This window comes from Chanos chanos, chromosome 1 (genome assembly GCF_902362185.1).
Source record: "Chanos chanos chromosome 1, fChaCha1.1, whole genome shotgun sequence".
NCBI classification, from domain to species: Eukaryota; Metazoa; Chordata; class Actinopteri; order Gonorynchiformes; family Chanidae; genus Chanos; species Chanos chanos.
Genome location: NC_044495.1, coordinates 10,512,891 through 10,531,032, shown reverse-complemented (window position 1 = coordinate 10,531,032; position 18,142 = coordinate 10,512,891). Strand labels below are relative to the sequence as shown.

The following is an 18,142-nucleotide window of genomic DNA, read 5'->3' as shown; positions in this document are numbered from 1 at the left end:
ATAGAAAACATCCCAAAATATCATTTTGCTTCAAAACCTCTCCATGTATTTATAAGTTATATCATTTACTGAAATGGGGTCAGGTAACAATTTGCTTGCAGTATTTGAGAATAGACAGTATGTCACAAACCAGATTGTGAGCAAGTTTTATCTCAGTTTTTTTTTCTCTAATTTATAAAATTCGTACAACACCAGTGAACTGTATGTAAAGTTGTTAATTTTACACATATCATACATCTCAATCTATAATTAAGGTTGCTCGTGGGATGCCTGGCTCCGATATCTATACGTCACTGTGCTGGTGCGCAGGTGTTTGACGTAATATATATTTCCCATGCTTGTAGGAGTAATTGATTTATTGCACATCAGGAAAAAAGTAAGTCACACAGTTACAACTGTAAATCTGTAATATTTTACCTGTTATTCATGTCACAGGTATGTTGAAGAGTATAACGCTCCTTTTTACGGCGCTATAGAGTTTTATTCATAAAAAATATATTTCCTTGAACTACATTAACCAAGATGCTTTGCGCAAAGCCAGCATAACAACAAAGGGGGCAGGAGTTGAGAGGTCGAAAAGCGAAACCGGTGAGTGAATGACAGCGTGTGTGATTTCAGAGTAGATGCAGGTAATTTTTCTCCCTTTAGTAAGTTCTGACAGTTTAATTAAACGATGTCTTCACAAAACTTATGAGAGTATAACTGCTATTAGTCAATTAACCTTTCATAGCGCTTGTTACGAAACTGCTTGCATAATACCATGCTCATTTGGCAGAGAGCAAGTAATGCTTGCATGGGTGTATGTCCTTCATGTTCTACTGGGTTGGCTGATGTTATAGTTTGAACTATGTTTAACTCCCGGCATTCAACAGAAATACTTTTGTTCGACTCCGTTACATAATAACAACCAGGGTAACCCGGTCTTCATCGTATTTTCTAACAGGCATTCCATTCAAAGGTTTCATTTATCGTTTATGAACCCATTCTGTCACTAAGGTGATGGCTTATTGATTTTTACAGAATTACAGATGTTTTAAAAATCATTTAACCAATTTGACAGCTGACTTCTTGTCACTGATGCACTGTAGAACCTCTGGGGGACAAGGAGGAAATCAAATAGCCTCTAGGATGTAGGCCAATTTGGAAGTAAATTATTGGACCCAAAGTTCATGTAAACCAGCTATGAATTTCTCAGAAACTCTGTTTTTCCTTTTCTTTAATTAACAGTGCCTCACATGGCGGGACGGTTGTTGAAAGTGTCATCTGCGACTGCAGTGTTCGCCTCATCGGGATTCTACCTGTACAACAAAAATGTTGATCCCAATGACTTTAGCGTCATTAGATTTGGGAGAGCAGCAACCACGGTAATGGTCGACATGATTAAACATTTCACTCATGTTACAGATGACAGAATGTATACCTCTAAGATATGGGCCTCAGAGTTGTTTTATATGATTACATTCACTTGTTGTAAAAGATATGTGTCCTTTATACAAGTGTTCATAATGATAAAATCCATTTACTTTCCCTCTAGACTGCCTTTATTAGTTATGACTACCTCACCAGTTTCCGAAATGTACAGTATGGGACAGAGGAATACTGGGCTCTCAAATCAAAGGTAAGAGTCTACTGAGTAGCCACTTTATTTGGCCAAGCCAGCTTTTCGGTGAAAAAGACCACCAGATGTATCAGTGCTATATCATATCAGACCATACAATTTAAAGCTGGTAGGCCAATATCGAGAGATATTTGTATGGGTGCATTTCATAGGGACATTAGGGGAGATTTAAAGCCATTTTAACAAGGTGTTGTAGTTGCATACTTAGCCTCTTTAGATTTGACACAAGTGTGCTGATATGCATATGCAGTAACACAAGCCCTGAAGGGGTTTGTGTGCATGACTTTGACATCCAAGACATTAAGCTAATGATAGGCAGTGTTCTGCAATAGGCCAACATCAGCTTCATCAGAGTAACAGACAGGTTACAGTGAGTGAACAAGCACAACTCACAAATACCTGGTCATTGATGGTATACAAGAACTTATGATCTCACAAAGTCAGATTAACAAATAATGAAATGGTCTTGTAGTATATCTCTTTTTTTAATGTGCTGCTTCAGTGTAAAAGTGAAAGTGGACAGATGGTTTAGACAGAAATACAGTCACCTCTGAAAAACCATTTTAAATGATACCTACTCGATGACAGTAGCAATTGGAACATTTTTGCTTCGATTGAACCTTTGAAGCCAGTTATTTTTGACTTTTTCGTGTCATACTTGAATGCTAAACATTCATCCTCACAGAGATTTGGTTTGAATATTTGTCTATCCCCATTGCCTATCCTCATTGGTTGTCTGTCCCCTATGTGTATGTCTATGTCCATGTGTATATCTTTGTCTGTGTCTGTGTCTGTGTGTGTGCCTATGTATATGTCTATGTCCATGTGTATGCCTTTGTCTGAGTCTGTGTGTATGCCTATGTGTATGTCTATGCCTGTGTCTACGACAGTTGTCTATCCCCATTGGTTGTCTGTCCCCTGTGTCTATGTCTATGACTGTTGTCTATCCCCATTAGTGGACTGGGAGGGAGACTATCAGCATTACTTGATATATTTCTTATTGAAAGGTATGTTGCATTCTATGGTCTGTTACATTAGAAGAGGAAATATAAAGCCGATTTAACCGAATTGTTTGGTGGAATTAATTTGTACTGTGTTTGAAATCAAAAGCTTCGTGAAATCAGATTTTCTGGACATTCACAGCTCTCGGTCTTACCAGGACATTGCACTGCATTTCTGTGTGGAATTAGTCAGTAATGACCATCAGAAAAAAAATGAAGAGTAACCTCACTGCTGCATATGTGGTAAATTCACGATTAGCATGATACAATATTAGGTAGGCGATGTCTTTGAAAAGATTCTTTTTTCACGTTACATACTGCTCTCTCAACCTGTGGTTTCTAGCACAGTGTAATTAAAATGCAGTTTTGAAACCCTCAAAATTGCTTGACCTCTCTGGGTTAACAAACTCAATTCCCACTTGCAATGCGCATTTAAAGGCATTCACATAGACACACTGCCATAAATTCCAAGCTGCCTGTTAATGGGCTTATTGATCAAGTAATATCATTGATTACGCCAGGCAGCACATATAGTTGAAACATGTCATCACAACATATTTTATGTTAAACATGCTAATAGCAGGCTAATAACTGTAAATGCCAGGCATTATTCTTCCTGACATTTGTAATGCCAAAATTTGCAATGCGTAAAAAAGCCTAACCTTTGACTCGGGCAGGTGCATTCAAACCACCGGCATTCCAGAAAGGTCACAGCATCTCACCTGCCTCGATAAAGCTGTGCGTTAGCGACAGTCGCTGGAGGGAGGCACTGAACCCTGAAGAGCGAGGTTTTTAAGTTAGCTTCTCCTCCTCCCACCTTGCCTGAGAATGCAGAAAAAGGACGGCCTTCTCTTGCCCCAGCCCTTGGGATCTGCGGTCAAGCTTGGCTAGCTGCACTGATTAGAATTAATGCAAGCCTCTGATTTAATATACAGAAGAGATTGGCCTCATAATTATTATGAAACCATAGAGGTGATCCAGAGCAGTTGTTTGTATGAGGTTGCTACAGATCATTACAGGTTAAATTTGTCACTGGTGTTGATTTTTTTTTTTTTTTGGCTGCATGGACATTAACTAAGATAAATAAACATATGGATCATCAGCCTCTAAATTACAAATGGATGAAAAGCTCTTACTCTCAATCATTGTCATCCAAGTAGAGTCGTGTCAAGCACATGCTAATTTGCTACTTGTTCAGGTTCATGCGGTAAACTGTTTCAAAGGAAGTCAGGCTGGATACTCTAGTTTTCTTTTTTTTCTTTTGATGAAAAGGACAATGCTTCAGAGCAGAGTATCTCACAGTACCTTGAGAACAGAGTAAAGGAGCATGGGGGAGCTCCCAGGTGTTGTCAAGCTGTAGTAGCTGATGCGTTTGGCTGCTCTTGTAATGAGGGGCGTTCCACACAGTTAGCTGCCACCATGCTCTCTCTGGACCTGGCCAGCTGCTCTTGGCGCCCCTGAAAAGGCTTACTTACAGACCATTAAATTACCCCTTATTGTTGTTTTATATTCATCAAATGATGCAAGGTGTATTAAAGAACACTTTGCACCGATGACAGTTTTAACATGTCCTACTGTGACTCGTTTTTTGAGACTCCGCCTCAATTTTTCTTTGGTTTGAAGTAAACACATTTTGAGTTGCTAGTTGTTTGGCGTATTGGTAATTTTTCATTATTTGTAATTTCTAGTTTTGTTCTGCGTAGCATGTCATCTTTAACTTGTTTGCGCTTTTATTTAGCTTTAAACTTGCTTCATGCATGCTCAATAACCACAGTGATTTTGAATGTCGCTCACATAGCTGCTAAGTCTTTGGATTTAGAATATAAGACTTATGATCGTTCCACTTTTCACTGGGATAACCTTTGCCATAGACATTTTCTTGTTTTGCTGCATGATTTCCTGCTCTCCTTTGCACGGCAGTAGTCAATAGTTAGCGGTGGGAGGAGGTAAAATGGCTGATCTGAACCACTCAGAGAGAGTGAGAAATCATTTGAGCCCCAGTTGGACTCTCTCAGTAAGGCCCTCTCTACCACCTTTAACCCCTATCTGATGGCTCCAGATGAAGCATCGATTGGACACAGCCATTGTGTTATGTGTTAGGAAAAACAGTTTTTACTGTACTGTCACTATGGCTCTAAGCCCCTGCAGAAACATGCCGCCTAGCAGTTTGAGACGGAGATGAGAGAGATTATATGTGTTATCACTCATAAAATGGCCACCAGGGAACAGCTGTGATACCTCTAATACATGGTAACCTCACAGAAGCATTCTCTGAACCAGCAGTCTGTTTTTTTTTCTTAATCCAGCTACTGCTGATGTTGATTTGGTATCGATCACATAGGTTACATTGCTTTTATTTGTAATTAACAAGGCTGTTTCTGTGTAAAGAGGTTTTACAGAAGGATACTCTCTTTCTGAGTGGATTTTCTTTTTTTATTGCTGTTGTTTGCTTTAACTAATTAGAAAGAATGTAAAGTGTAAAATTTAAATTATTCAGTTTTAACGTGACAAATGTTTCAAAAGATCTTCATTCTCACTTTTTAAAAATCTCTTTCAATTTCATTTAATTTGCTAGAATTGATTTTTGAAATTTGAAATAGAGAGACCATTTCATTCAAAATGATTGCAAAGAACTATCCTTTTTATACAATTGCAGACCAGACTTATGATTAAAACCATTTCAGTGGCAGTTATGTCATACCTAATAGAGTATTAATTACTGTCCTTTGCGCTGCAACAACAACGTCCAACTGAGTGAAATACAGAACTCCTGGATGCTCTCTCACATGCCTCTTGAAAACAGTGGCATTATAAGGACTGGATTATACTGTGGGATGAGCCCCTCTCCGGCCCGCTTTGATTACAGTACAGGGACACCTGGAGTTTCAGACGACAACACTGGTAGCACACTGAGTGGCAGTCATAGCAGTCATATTGAATTATTCATGTTCGCAAGGCAGGAGACCAGGTACACCCGGCACTGCCTCAGTCGAGCATTCATCAGAGCGGGAAAGGATGTAATCTGTTTTTCCTGGTGCTACCTGGGTATGGGGTAAAAGACACTACCTTCTCCTGCTGTTTCATGCTCTTCCCTGCCCATTCATCCAAACTGTTCACTTCTGCGGTCCTTTTTTTTTCGGAGAGTGGGGAGTCTTAGCATGACTCTGTGATTTCCTGTTCTCTATTGCTGTTTCAGAGATAGAAAGCTGAAATTCATGAATACTGCAGTGAAAATGGAGAGTTTGATCAAAAATTTAATTTACTGTATTTTTTCCGCTCCCTCGAGCATAGACGGCTCGTTTTGTCATTAGGCACGTTTCCTGATGAACGTGGGAAGTGTAACATCCCTCGGTACATTACAGTCCAGTTTTAGCAATAAAACTTAATTTTTCAAGCCAGACCTGTCACTCTTGCAAGACCTGCTGTCTGTCCGTGCAAATTATAATAAGGAGTAGTCCTGCTGATAATGTTGATTATGTGTTTAATGAATTGTCTATAATCAGGATATAATAAGGACATTGCCACAATGACAGAGTACTCTTGCCACATTGGAACTGTGCACTGTACACAGTTTTTGTGTGTGTGTGTGTGTGTGTGTGTGTGAATAACGGGCATTTGTCCATTCCTAACATATCTATATTTACTGTTTCAGAATCAGAGCATCTGTGTAGATGTGTTTTTGAGCTCTTGGTTGTGCATGCGATTTGCGTAGCCTATGTGGTCATCTTTATTTTGGGGTCAGTGTGTGTGCCATGCCAACACCCAGTCTTGCTGAGGTGATGGAGGGTGAAGGCAGCTGCCAAGGAAAGAGCACTGCCGCAGGCCGAGTGTGGAAGATTCACTCCCTGTACCCTTGATCAAAGAAGCTAAAAAACTGTACCTCATCCCACAAAATTTTCTTCAAAAAGGCAGCCAATAGTAAATTGATAAATGATTATTTGATGTATATTATTATTATTATTATTATTGTTATTATTATTATTATTATTATTATTATTATTTATTTGATGGTCTGTTTAATCATGTGTAGTATTAACATGCTACGTATCTCTTTGATTTGATTCGATCACATTTTGTTTTGGGGATAACAACTTATAGCAAGGCCAGTTAAGTGTTGTGTTTTGAGGTGTAATCACATGCACAAAGCTTTGACTGACAGCTCCACGACCTTATTAAGTAACGAATAAGTCTTCAGGCTAGAAACAGATAGAAAACTGATTGAATACTAATACTGAATTCTTTGTATTATCACATAAAGGAGGAAACATTTATTTATCCTCTCCTTAGCGGTACCAAAGAAATGTAGCTTTTTTGTGGTGTTGGTTCTTAGAAATTCACCTGTTCCTTAATCACAGCTTTTTTATCTCTAGTCTTGTTCTGAAACCATCTTTACTCCTGCTGTCTCCTGCCATGCTGTGGCTTGGTAGCCCACCCAGCGAGAGACTATAATGTCCGTTTTATTTAGGGATATCTCGGCAGCAGCTGCTGCACCCTAGAGAGCTTCAGTGTGGAATTATTCAAGGTGAAAGGGACTTGAGTGTAGACAATCTGTTTGTATTTGCTTATGTTTGTGTGTGTGTGTGTGTGTGTGTGTGTGTTTGTGTGTGTGTTTGTGTGTGTGTGTATCTGTGCTTGTCTGCTGTGGCCTGATCCCTGAACTAGTCCTCATGGAGCTTTTTGCACAGCAGATTAGGCCTCGGTGTGGGTTTATTCCACACCACTTCACCTAGAGGAGCTCAGATGTCCTACAGATGTCTTTTCCCAGTGAACAAGGCTCAAGTAAAGTCTGGCTTACCCACAACAGAGTTGTATGGAGTTTTCAGAGATGGAGGACACTTTCCCTGCCATTTTAAGTAGTTTCTTTTTTTTTTATTCTGAAGTGTGTCTTTATTTCTATTTCTGTAACTCTGCATTGCTGTCTTTGAGCATTGTCACCGACATCAACCAAAAAGCAGAAGTTTCTGGAGTTAGTGTGACAGAGGGAAATCCATCAATAGTGTACAGTGTATGTACTGCATACTCATAGTTGGTTATTATTTTTGAGAGCACTGAGCCTGTAGGCTGTCTCATCCCAGCAAAAAACTGTCAGATAGATTGAAGAAGAATTCATTTTGCTTTCTATCCATTGACGGTACACTTATAGTTAGGAAATGAAATTTGGATCAAGATTTTGGTTGACTCTTTAGAGGGGAAAATGCCCTTTAGGTTGAGAACTGTTTCTCTCCCCTTCACCTCACCTATAACAAAACCATTCTTTACCTCCTTGTCAAAATGATTGATCTCACCTTACACAGGTTGTTTTTCTCAAGAAGGCTTTTGGAATGGGTTAGAAAATTGTGTCAAGACGAGCTGCTGTTTGATGGAGCTGATTTTTGCCCAACTGTGAAAAAGTTATTCCTACAAAGTAGACTCCATGGCTTTATAGACTTAAGCCAGGGTCACAGTGTCATAGGTGAATTTCTGTCTGAAATATCTTCCTACACATTTCTCAGTGGCCCATCTTTATAATTTAACAGACAGAGTTGAATATTATAACATGCTTAGCCAGATATCTTGCATGCCTTACTCATTAAGCAGGTTAAGAATGCATGGGTGGTAGCTGAATGGTCTGACCCTGTTTACTGATCGTACAGATGGCAGCAGCTTGGCACATATGTGAAGCATGACTCTCTTGATTTCATGTACTTAAATCCAAGCTGTTTAGTTCCTTGACCTTAGCGGAAATACCGATCTTTCATTACTTAACACATTACTCTCTCTCTGTCTGTCTGTCTGTCTCTCTCTCTCTCCGTGTGTTTCTGTCTGCCTGCCTCTCTTTTCTTCCTTCTGTGGCCTGGCCATGCCTTGTTAATTGGAGTGATATGGTGTAATTGATTATCCAGTCTAACAGCCGTGTGGGAGAGCACCTATGGTGCAGAGGCCAGATAATGAAACGGTGGCCATTTTTCAGCATGATTAATGGCTCAGGATTCTGAGAAGGAGATGAAGGTCATATAAGGTTTTTTTTTTTCTTTTTGTTAATCATTAGCTGTAACTTTTTTTGAGGCCTCTATAATTTTTCTTACATTTTTAAGTTACCTTTTAAAAAAAATTAATTTGTGGTAAGTAAAACTAAAGAAGACATAAAAATGAGAGCATTGATAAATTGAATGTGATGGCAAGAGAAAAATAGACTCTTTATTTTATGTTTGTTATCAGTGAACTGCATTCCTCTCTTTACCTGTTGTTCTGAGACAGTTACAGGTGTATGTCTAAGTCTGTATACATGCTAATCTTGTTGCGCCAGGTATGGGTCTGGACCACACAGACTCTGTACATCATAGCCAAGGTTATATAGCTATATTGCCCTTAGGGGAATCCAGAGCTTGGCGATTGTTAGGATACTTCAGTCAAGAGTCCTAGGAATTTTCATTTAAGTCTTTGTCCTAACATCACCTAGTCTTAAAATTGTCGTGGAATCAATTTTTGGAACTCTGAAATAGAGCTAATGTAGCTTCTAAAATATCTAACAGACCCAATCAGTATAAATGGGTTGTTCATCTGTCTCCAGATTGTAGTTAAAACCAATGAAATGACTTTGGGGAATAGGCAGAGAAATTGAGGGACTCAGTTCATGAACAGAAGTGGATTGCATGCATGGTAGAACAAAGCTGCTCTCATCAGTTCACAGGTTTCCTCCTGCTCTTGAAAGTTGAGCATATGCAGGGACTACACAATCATTTCAAAGTTCAGAGTGAAACCCCCATGGTAGCTCCTTCAAAATCTGCTTACAAACTTTTTGTTTTTCTTCCCCAAAAGTTATTAGGCCCTGAAAATCAGTTTAATAATTTCGAACTCACATACACACTATACTCTGCTTTGTACAGAGGGTTTAAAGCTGGGTGCTCAAATTCTTTCCTATGAACGGCCAAAAATTAATTTGGATGGAGGGCTGCAGGCCAAAAATAAATGTTGATGTTATGTGAAATTGCATTATGTTAAAATATATTATATTTTAATGAAAATGAACATTCTAAATCTAAAACTAAAATTTCAAAATAATAAAAACACTACTCTTTAATCTGCTTAACAGTAATTATGTTAATTTGCAGAAATGATTATCAAAAACATAAAACATCCATATTCTTCTTTTTGAGAACATGAACATATTTAAAACGAAAGACACCTTTCTGACAGAAAATGCATGCAACTCAAAGTGCTTTAGAAAATGAAGTTGAAAGCAGCTGTATTGTCCACCTTTGTAATCGAGAGTGGAAATTTAACTTCAGCTTGAAAAATTGAGCAACTTTTTACGATTATCACTCCCTGCCGTTGTGTAAAAATTATATTGAAACCAAATATTAAAAATGAAAAATGGAAGGGGAAGAGCGAGAATACCGTAATTCTTCGTAGATAAGATGTATGTAATTTCATAGGGAAGCTTAACAGCCCTGTGCTGTACATTGCCATAAAACTCAGTTTATGTACTTTTTAGCGGCACAAAATTTACGTTTTATACGTGGGGTGGCCGACCTGGCTAAAAGATCGTATGACAATCACACTCCACGATCTGAATCACAAATTTTCTCACCTCTTTTAAAACGTAGGATCGTTACAACCCAACCATAAATAGTTTTGAATTTTTCTATTTGTATTCGATTAAAGACAATATAACATGAAAGATGCCAAAACTAATTTCAAAATACTAGTTGTACCGCTTTGTTCATAATTTGTCGTCTTCTCAAACTCTACCTTTATTGCCGCCCGCAAAGATAAACTTTCGGCATTTTCTTTGGGATGTTTTCGTTTGAGATGGTTGAATATGTTTTTGGTATTACCTCCACTCATCCCAACATTTCCCCCTGCAAACTTTCCACGTAACATTTGATTGCTGAACATCTGATCGAGAGAAACCAAACCATTTTCAAACTACATAAACAGATCCTTTTTTCTGCACCAAGTCTTCTTCCTCCGCCATGCTGTCTGCTGTGTACAAAATGAGCTACACTTCCAAGATGTGTAGTGCATCCAATGAGCGTCGTCCTAACTGTGTCACAACCAATCACTCTTTTGCTTAGTTCATGTGGAGTAGGAAAGTTTGGACAGCGCTGTATCCTTATTTATTTAATGACGCGATCTGTACAATTCCTCTGAAAAGCAGATCATATGCTAAATTGAGATTGTCCACGACATAAGATCATCAGATCGTCCACCCCTATTTTGTAGTCATTACAGTTAGGATGTTACAGCACTTTCAAAATAATAGGAGAATAAGCACGAGCTTGTCAAATGCCATGGCGGGCCAAAACAAAGGGAGCAAATTGGGCAGTCCTGGTTTAACGCATTGGTGAGACTTAGAGAGACTTGGATCTTGGATAGGGCTGGGTATCGTTCAAGAATTTTCAATACGGTTGCCAGTACCGATACCTTGACTTTGATACCGGTTCTTGGACGATACTTTTTTCGATACCATTTTTATGAAATTCCATTTTAACAAAAAAGAAAATTACATTACACATTACGGTACAAATATTTAGTTTTATTTTTCAGCTCCTTGGCATTTTTACACACTCAAAGCAGTTTCGTATAAACCTATTTACCACAATGTGTTAGTGTACAAAGTGCTCCATGTCTAGTGCTTTTTTGACGGCTGACCAATCACAAGTGTAGTGAGACCTGTCATTTCCCATAACAACCACCACAAATGGCGAAGGCAGAGGTGGAGAAGTTAATTGTGCTAGTTTCTGAGCACACTGAGCTATATGACATGACTGTTAAACTGTATCATAACATTTATCATAAAGAGGCCATTTGGAGTGGTTGGATCCTAGGAGTTTCTGGTAAGCGTTTGTGTTTATTGCTTGTCATTAGCAAAACTATTATGTTAACTGCTGTCATGGCAACAAAAGACGCTCTCAACTGTTTGGAAACAATTACTGTCAGCGTGTTCTTCTACCTGAAAAATGCTCTGGTCAGCGTTTTTCATCAAAAAAGACGTGTGAACACACCCTTAGACATTTTTACACCTACTATGCGATGCACACTGTAAAAATGTAACTCTCTGTGATCGCACACACACACATACACTGTGAAGAGTGAGCAGTGAATTTGTCTTCTGCATTTAACCCATTCAATACTCCGGTAGTGAACACACTCACACCAGATGCAGGAGTAGTGGGCAGCACCCGGGGGAGGGGGAGCACTGGGGTTAAGTGCCTTGCCCAAGGGCACACAGCCATGGGTGTCAGTCCTGGGAATCAAACCGGCAACCCCTCAATCATGAGCTCGGTTCACTAACCTCTGGTCCATGGCTGCCCCCTGTAGTCAAGCCTCTCAAAATACAATAACACACACATACATGAGCCCCTTCTCTGGGTGTAACGTAGCGTTTTTCCTGCACGCCTCTATGACGTGTTCGTTTAATGTTACGTTAGACAGCCAATCACCAGCATTATTAGATCTTGGTACAAGCATGTTGTATGCTTATTGGCTCACTGACGCTGATGAGATTTACTCCTTAGGTATCGAAATTTGGTACCGAATGACAAGGCATTTTTCGATACTGGATAGTATCTAAGCAATTTGTTTGTAAAAATACATAAAAGTATTGAAGTACAGTACCCAGCCCTAATCTTGGACTCAATTTGGATGTTCGTTTGTGCTTGATAAGTGATGACTCCAATTGGTCCTAATGACTTAATCAAACACCTTTTTTTTCATGAATAGTTTATGGCTTCACACCCTTCCAAGTATGATTGCCATGGGCTATACTGCAACCATAATTAAAAAAGCAGGTCCTGAGACCATTTGAACATGGCCATACTTTCAAAAATACATTAATAACAATAATTACAATAAATAACAAATAATAATGATGATAATACTAATATAATAAGCATATATATTGCGTAATGAATTGCATACAATAAGGAAATATATTGTGTTCCTTTCATTTACTATGGTTTAACATGTAGTGATTTCATTAGAGTTACATCTCATAAAAATGAAGATGCTGTTCATAGCGCAAGGTCATTCATAATTTGTTCTTAGAGTGTGTTGTTCAGCCCACCGAAATGATGAAAACTTTGATAAAGATTTCTAAATTGCCTCAAGAAAATTCAACCATCGGGAATTAAAGTTAAACAAGTCAGCTGATCTCTTTTCTGCCATCATTTTACTTTGTTGTAAGCTATCCAAAGTGATATACACAGACTGGAGCTCTTGCAGCAGATATTGTCCCACAGTTAAGAAATAAATTGCAAAATTGTTCGGTTAGTGTGATTTTTTTGTATGTCTTTCTATTCACCTACTTCTGTCCAGAGGCTGTCTTTTGATGTGGTATTTCAAGAGTTGCACTTACAGATTGGTGCAGAAGAAATGCACGGGAGACGTCTCCTGCAGCTTTCTCTTTTCTGTTCATGTCTTTGTCAATGGAGAGGTAGAACTGTGCAAGTAAAACTGATCTCTCTACCCTACTGAGCTGTGCTTATAGCCAATGATGACACCTACGTTGATCTGTGAAAGAGCAAATCGCTAGAGTCACCAAAACCTAGACAAGGGTGCTCAAAGCATCTAAGTGCAAATCGACGCTGAGCATGAATCAAAGGCATTTTGTCTGAACTGAGATTTGCCCAACTGCCGACAATGTTTCGCCTACTACACTTCAAGAGAACTATATATTTATACTGCAAGCAAGAGGTAAAACTCCTTCTGTCCTCTGTGTGTCTTGGATTTAACACCACAACAACTCTCTTCACCTTGATCTCTCCTATGGAGATAGGGACTCTATTGCTGACTTTGCTGATTAAGACAAAGGGGAGATGCAACACTGTACAAGAAAGCATAACTACCTCTACAAATACCCTTATCTTGGCATGATTATACAATCCTAAACACTTTTTCACTCAGAGGGATCCCAGCTGTGGGAGTTCAGTCTCCTTAGCTATTAGCATATCATTATGGAGGACGTGAACAGCTGATTTGTAAATTAAACGTAGCTCCTTTAGACATAATGAATAATTTATATCAGATTGGAAGGACCTGCTGACTAGAGCAGTCATTGAAGAAGGAGAAGAAAAGGATGGAATAGGCTGTAGCAATGTCAGAGGAGATATAGTGAAGACATCACATGAGTGCAGCGGATGAACTGTTATGCTGGTGTTATTCAGTGAGAATGGAGATACAGTAAAGTTTGACATTTTACTGTTTGGCCGCTGTAGCGACGGGAGATTGGAGATTCAAGTCCCGACAATTTAGTGCATACGTCTTTTTTTATGTATCTCGATTCCACGAAGTGTCAGTGAACTCTGAGAGAGAGAGTCAAATTTCATATTAGAATTAGATCGCTTTACTGGAGATTGAACATGAGAAAATTGCAAAATCAAAGTACCAGATGTTAGTTGGCAAAAGTGGCACCAGTTGTATTGTTCCTGCAAAAATATCTGTCACTGAAAGGAAAGGCTGGCAGATGGACTCTGAAATAACTGGAATTTTACAGTCTGAATGCTAAAGTTGTTTTATGTTCTGAAACACAAATCAAGCAGTAAGAATCTCACTTGTACACTTTCACATTCAGATGAACCATTTATTTGACTTGTGTATAAAATAATACGTCAAAATAGAAGTTAAAAAAAAATTCAAATTTCATCAATTTTATGTAATCAAAATAAGTGATGAAAGGAAACGCTGATCACCTGTGTTATGTTATTTTCTTACTACACTCTCTTACTGAACACTGACCTCCAGAGTATGTGTCTGAGATGCTTCTGTCTTTGAGAATGTCCATAACTTAACACCATGTTTGCCTAATTGACAAAAAAGGCCATTTTGAGTGGGATTGGAGCATATGTCTGCATCCTGTCATTAAACAATAATGTCAGATCTAACACAATACTAAAATGATCGTCAAGTCCATCCTGTAACATATTTGGATTAACATTTAAAGAAATTGGAAATCATACTGACAACCTCAGCAAGGCATTTCACCTGAAGGCAGGTGATGGATATGTCCATCTGTCTTAAGGATAAAAGAAGATCATTTAAGTTCTCTTTCTCTTTCTTGCGATAATGGCATTTTTTTTCTCTGTTGGTTTGAGTTCTGGAGATTTGGCAGCAAGAATGTGATGTATGTGAGACAGGCTTTTTAGGGGGCACCAAGTATGTATGTTTATAGTATATACATATAGTTTTGGTATATTTAGGATATATATGTGTGTGTGTATGTGTTTATGTGTGTGTGTGTGTGTGTGTGTGTGTATATATATATATATATATATATATATATATATTTTTTTTTTTTTTTTTTCTTTTGGCAAACTTAACTCCGTTTTTTGCAAACCTGTGCTTTCGTTAGATGGTGTGTTTCAGTAACATTTTAAGTGATCATGCAGTCTGATAAAGTAGAATTTGATGGATGCTGGTTGGTTGATTAAAGCAGCTCATTTCACGACAGCTCCACCGCGCTCAGATTCTGCTGCAGTGTCAGGAAATGGTGGATCGTATGCCAGAAGTCACACAGATGTTACATTGTGCTCTTCTTTTCAAAATCATGCCAGCGAAAAAAAAGCAGCAAAGGCAAGGCGAACTGGCTTATGGAAAAAGGACAAACAGTGTTGATTCTAGTGTTTTGTCAGCTGTGCTATCAAGGCAATACTGTCAATGTGTTTGATTTTGAGCTGACTGTTTTAGAAATTGCATTCAAATCTTTGATTCACATCACATCTGGAATTTGTGTGATGAACATGTAAGCATTGTGAGCTGATAATGTATAACTCACTGCCTAAGATGATTTCACAAAAGAAATGTCATGCATTAAAATAAACACAAACATCTTCTCAAACTTGAACTGAAAGCTTAACCAAATGTGCATTTATTTATGTATATCAGGAGATAGTAATTAGCACAGAGATTTTCTTGGGTGTCATTAAGATTGTTAGGCCTACATGTGAAATAGATTTTTCTGATTCATGTGTTTATGTATAAGAGTGTGGTTACATAGAGTATAAGTCTTTATAACATTAAGCACATGAATGCAATATCCAATAACATTATGCGACTACACTTTCAGCTCTGCATGTCTTGATCAGATTTATGTCATTTTATTTTCAAGTGTGGCTTTTCTTCTGGTGAATTAAGTAAAAGAGAGCCAGTTGACTTCAGTTGACTGCATTTGGTTGGGGATTGGTGGATGTTAAAACCCTAATTGATTGAATTCTCTGTAGAGTATAGAGTGCCTTTTATTTGCCCTATTGGCATTTGCGCTAGGGTTAGCAATGAAGAACATTAGATGTGGAAGCAGGGTTAAAGGGGAAATTTAATTCTCATTTATGTTGCTTTCCATGCTCGGGATGGTATGCTTTTCCTTCTGGCTGTTAAATGCCTTAAAGAGCTATTTCAATTCTGAGTAGTTCATTAGTGGGACTTTTACAAATTAAGTCCCTTTTTTCCCCTCAGAATCTCAGTAGCCAGTGACATAACTCATTCTCTCCTCGATGTCAGAGCTTATTTTGGTTGTTTCTTTCTCAGACCATAGTCAGGCTGCCAGTTTAAACTTTCCAGCCCTTCAAAAACTATACAATAAAAGTTACAGGACTGCAGTTTTAGAGGAGCAGATACACAAATCCAACTCAATATAGAGTTGATGCCTTGATGTAGCTGTTTGATCTTTAAATGTCGTCAAATTGACAATGTAATCATATTAACTTTTCTATGTTTAATCTAACAAATTTTGTTGGGCTGGGATATTGAGGAACGGTGTTCCAGCTGTTTTCAGGAGAAAAAGTTTTTTGTTTTTTTTCAGCGAACACTAGATGGCAGCACTATCTAAAGACCTCCCATCCTTTTTTCATTGGTTGTGTGAGTTGGCTGTGATAAGCATTTGCTGACAATGTTCAAAGCAACCGGTTCCAAGGGACATGTGTAAATATCAGTATACATAACTCCAGACCTTCAAGGTTTTTCGAAAGCGTCAGTGCAGAGAACAAGCCTTTGCGAGATTCCTTTAGGGAGACGACGCGCAAAATTGGAGCATTTAATATTTTCATTCTGTCACCGGCTGAGTTTGAAGGAATGCTGACAACCTCAATTTCAGCAGCACACATAAATACTTAATTTTACTGTCATTTTCACCACTGCCAGTCTGAACACCAACTAAAACTGGCAGAGTGCAAGTGAACACAGCTGCAAACTGATAGCTTTAACACACACACACACACTCAGTGTCATTATACAATTCATAATCAATACCTAATTGTTTTTATTACCCTTTCTTTGCTCATTAATTGGCCAGAAGAGTTCTAATTAACATGCAGTCTGATGGTTTTCTTAACATAACCCTGTTGTCTGTTGCATTTAACCCTGTTGTCTCTTGCCATTGCTGAAGCACATGCAGTACTATAAGGCTTTTATTGACTCCTATTGAGGCAAGCAAATAAATGACAGGAAATGCTAGCACTATTCTGTGGCTTGTTAAGGGGTCCACAGGAGGCTTTTTAATACTGAGTGTCAGCTCTTAAAGGTGGTCGCCATCATTATTTTGAACTGTAGAGATGATTGTTCAATTGCAGCCCAGCCAACACAACATCCTTTGATCCAGTTCTCTGCTATTTCTCATTAAGGTTTATTATCAGACATTTGAACACAAGACAGGACTAGATATACAAAGAGTGAAGGTTGAATATAGAGCTGAAGTTAAAGAGAAAGATGAAGCTTTCTTTCCGAAAAAAAAAAAAAAAGCTTATCCATGGTGCTTTGCTCCTCTGAATCACTGATGATTCCTATGATACAGTGTATCTCATGAAAAGCTATTCAGTCAGACAAGTCCTTAAATCAAGATTTGGAAAAAAGAAAATTTAAATTTAAAAAGATGTGCACCTGGCACACAGAAACATCAGTACAACCCAGACTTTGATAGATCTTCAGTCAAACCCATTTTAAGAAATATCTCCTACCCTGGACTGTCTTTGAATTTGATTCGCCTCTCCTCACTCTAACCCAACTGGTCTTATGTTTCAGGTTAAATCGGATATTTGCTACTTGACGTCTATATGGAAAGTTTATTTGAGTTTGCCTAAAAGAAGGAAAAATGAAAGTTGCTAAAACATCAGTTGTTTATTGAATTTTAAGTAGTTTTCCATCTGCCGTCACACATTTGTGATGTGTTTAATGATTCATTGCTCAATAATAGTGATTAAGTGGATGGACATGAACAATATTGTCAATAACTCTCATAACAGAAATTCAGATTTCATTTTGTGCACTGTCATTTGTTCTGTCTACGGACAGGAACATTTCATGTTGATATTTAGTGGTACTGAGGTATGGCAATGTGTGAGAATTCTGAGTGATGACGAGCAGAAGAAGAAGAAGAATGCTTACATAAAGTCAAGCTTTGGATTTATCTCAAGGTCTTGTGGATATTCACATGTCCATATATCCCAGAATTCCTGTTGTCGTGTAACTAAACCTGCAGTTGAGGTTGCACCACTGAGTCTTCATTTCAAGAGTAGAATATTTTCTGATACCAAAGTTCTGACCTGTCTCTCTC

The 18,142-nt window shown here is 38.3% G+C and overlaps 1 protein-coding gene across 1 annotated transcript in view; it reads left to right on the top strand.

Annotated features, from left to right (window-relative positions):
* The first annotated feature begins 1,230 nt into the window (after nt 1-1,230).
* Nucleotides 1,231-18,142, top strand: part of adck1 (aarF domain containing kinase 1) — an 88,675-nt gene continuing 71,763 nt past the window's right edge. Inside the window, exons 1-2 of the mRNA XM_030787108.1 lie at nt 1,231-1,364; nt 1,535-1,618. Coding sequence (XP_030642968.1) covers nt 1,236-1,364; nt 1,535-1,618 — 213 coding nt within the window. The 5' untranslated portion in view covers nt 1,231-1,235. The remainder of the gene's footprint in view (nt 1,365-1,534; nt 1,619-18,142) is intronic.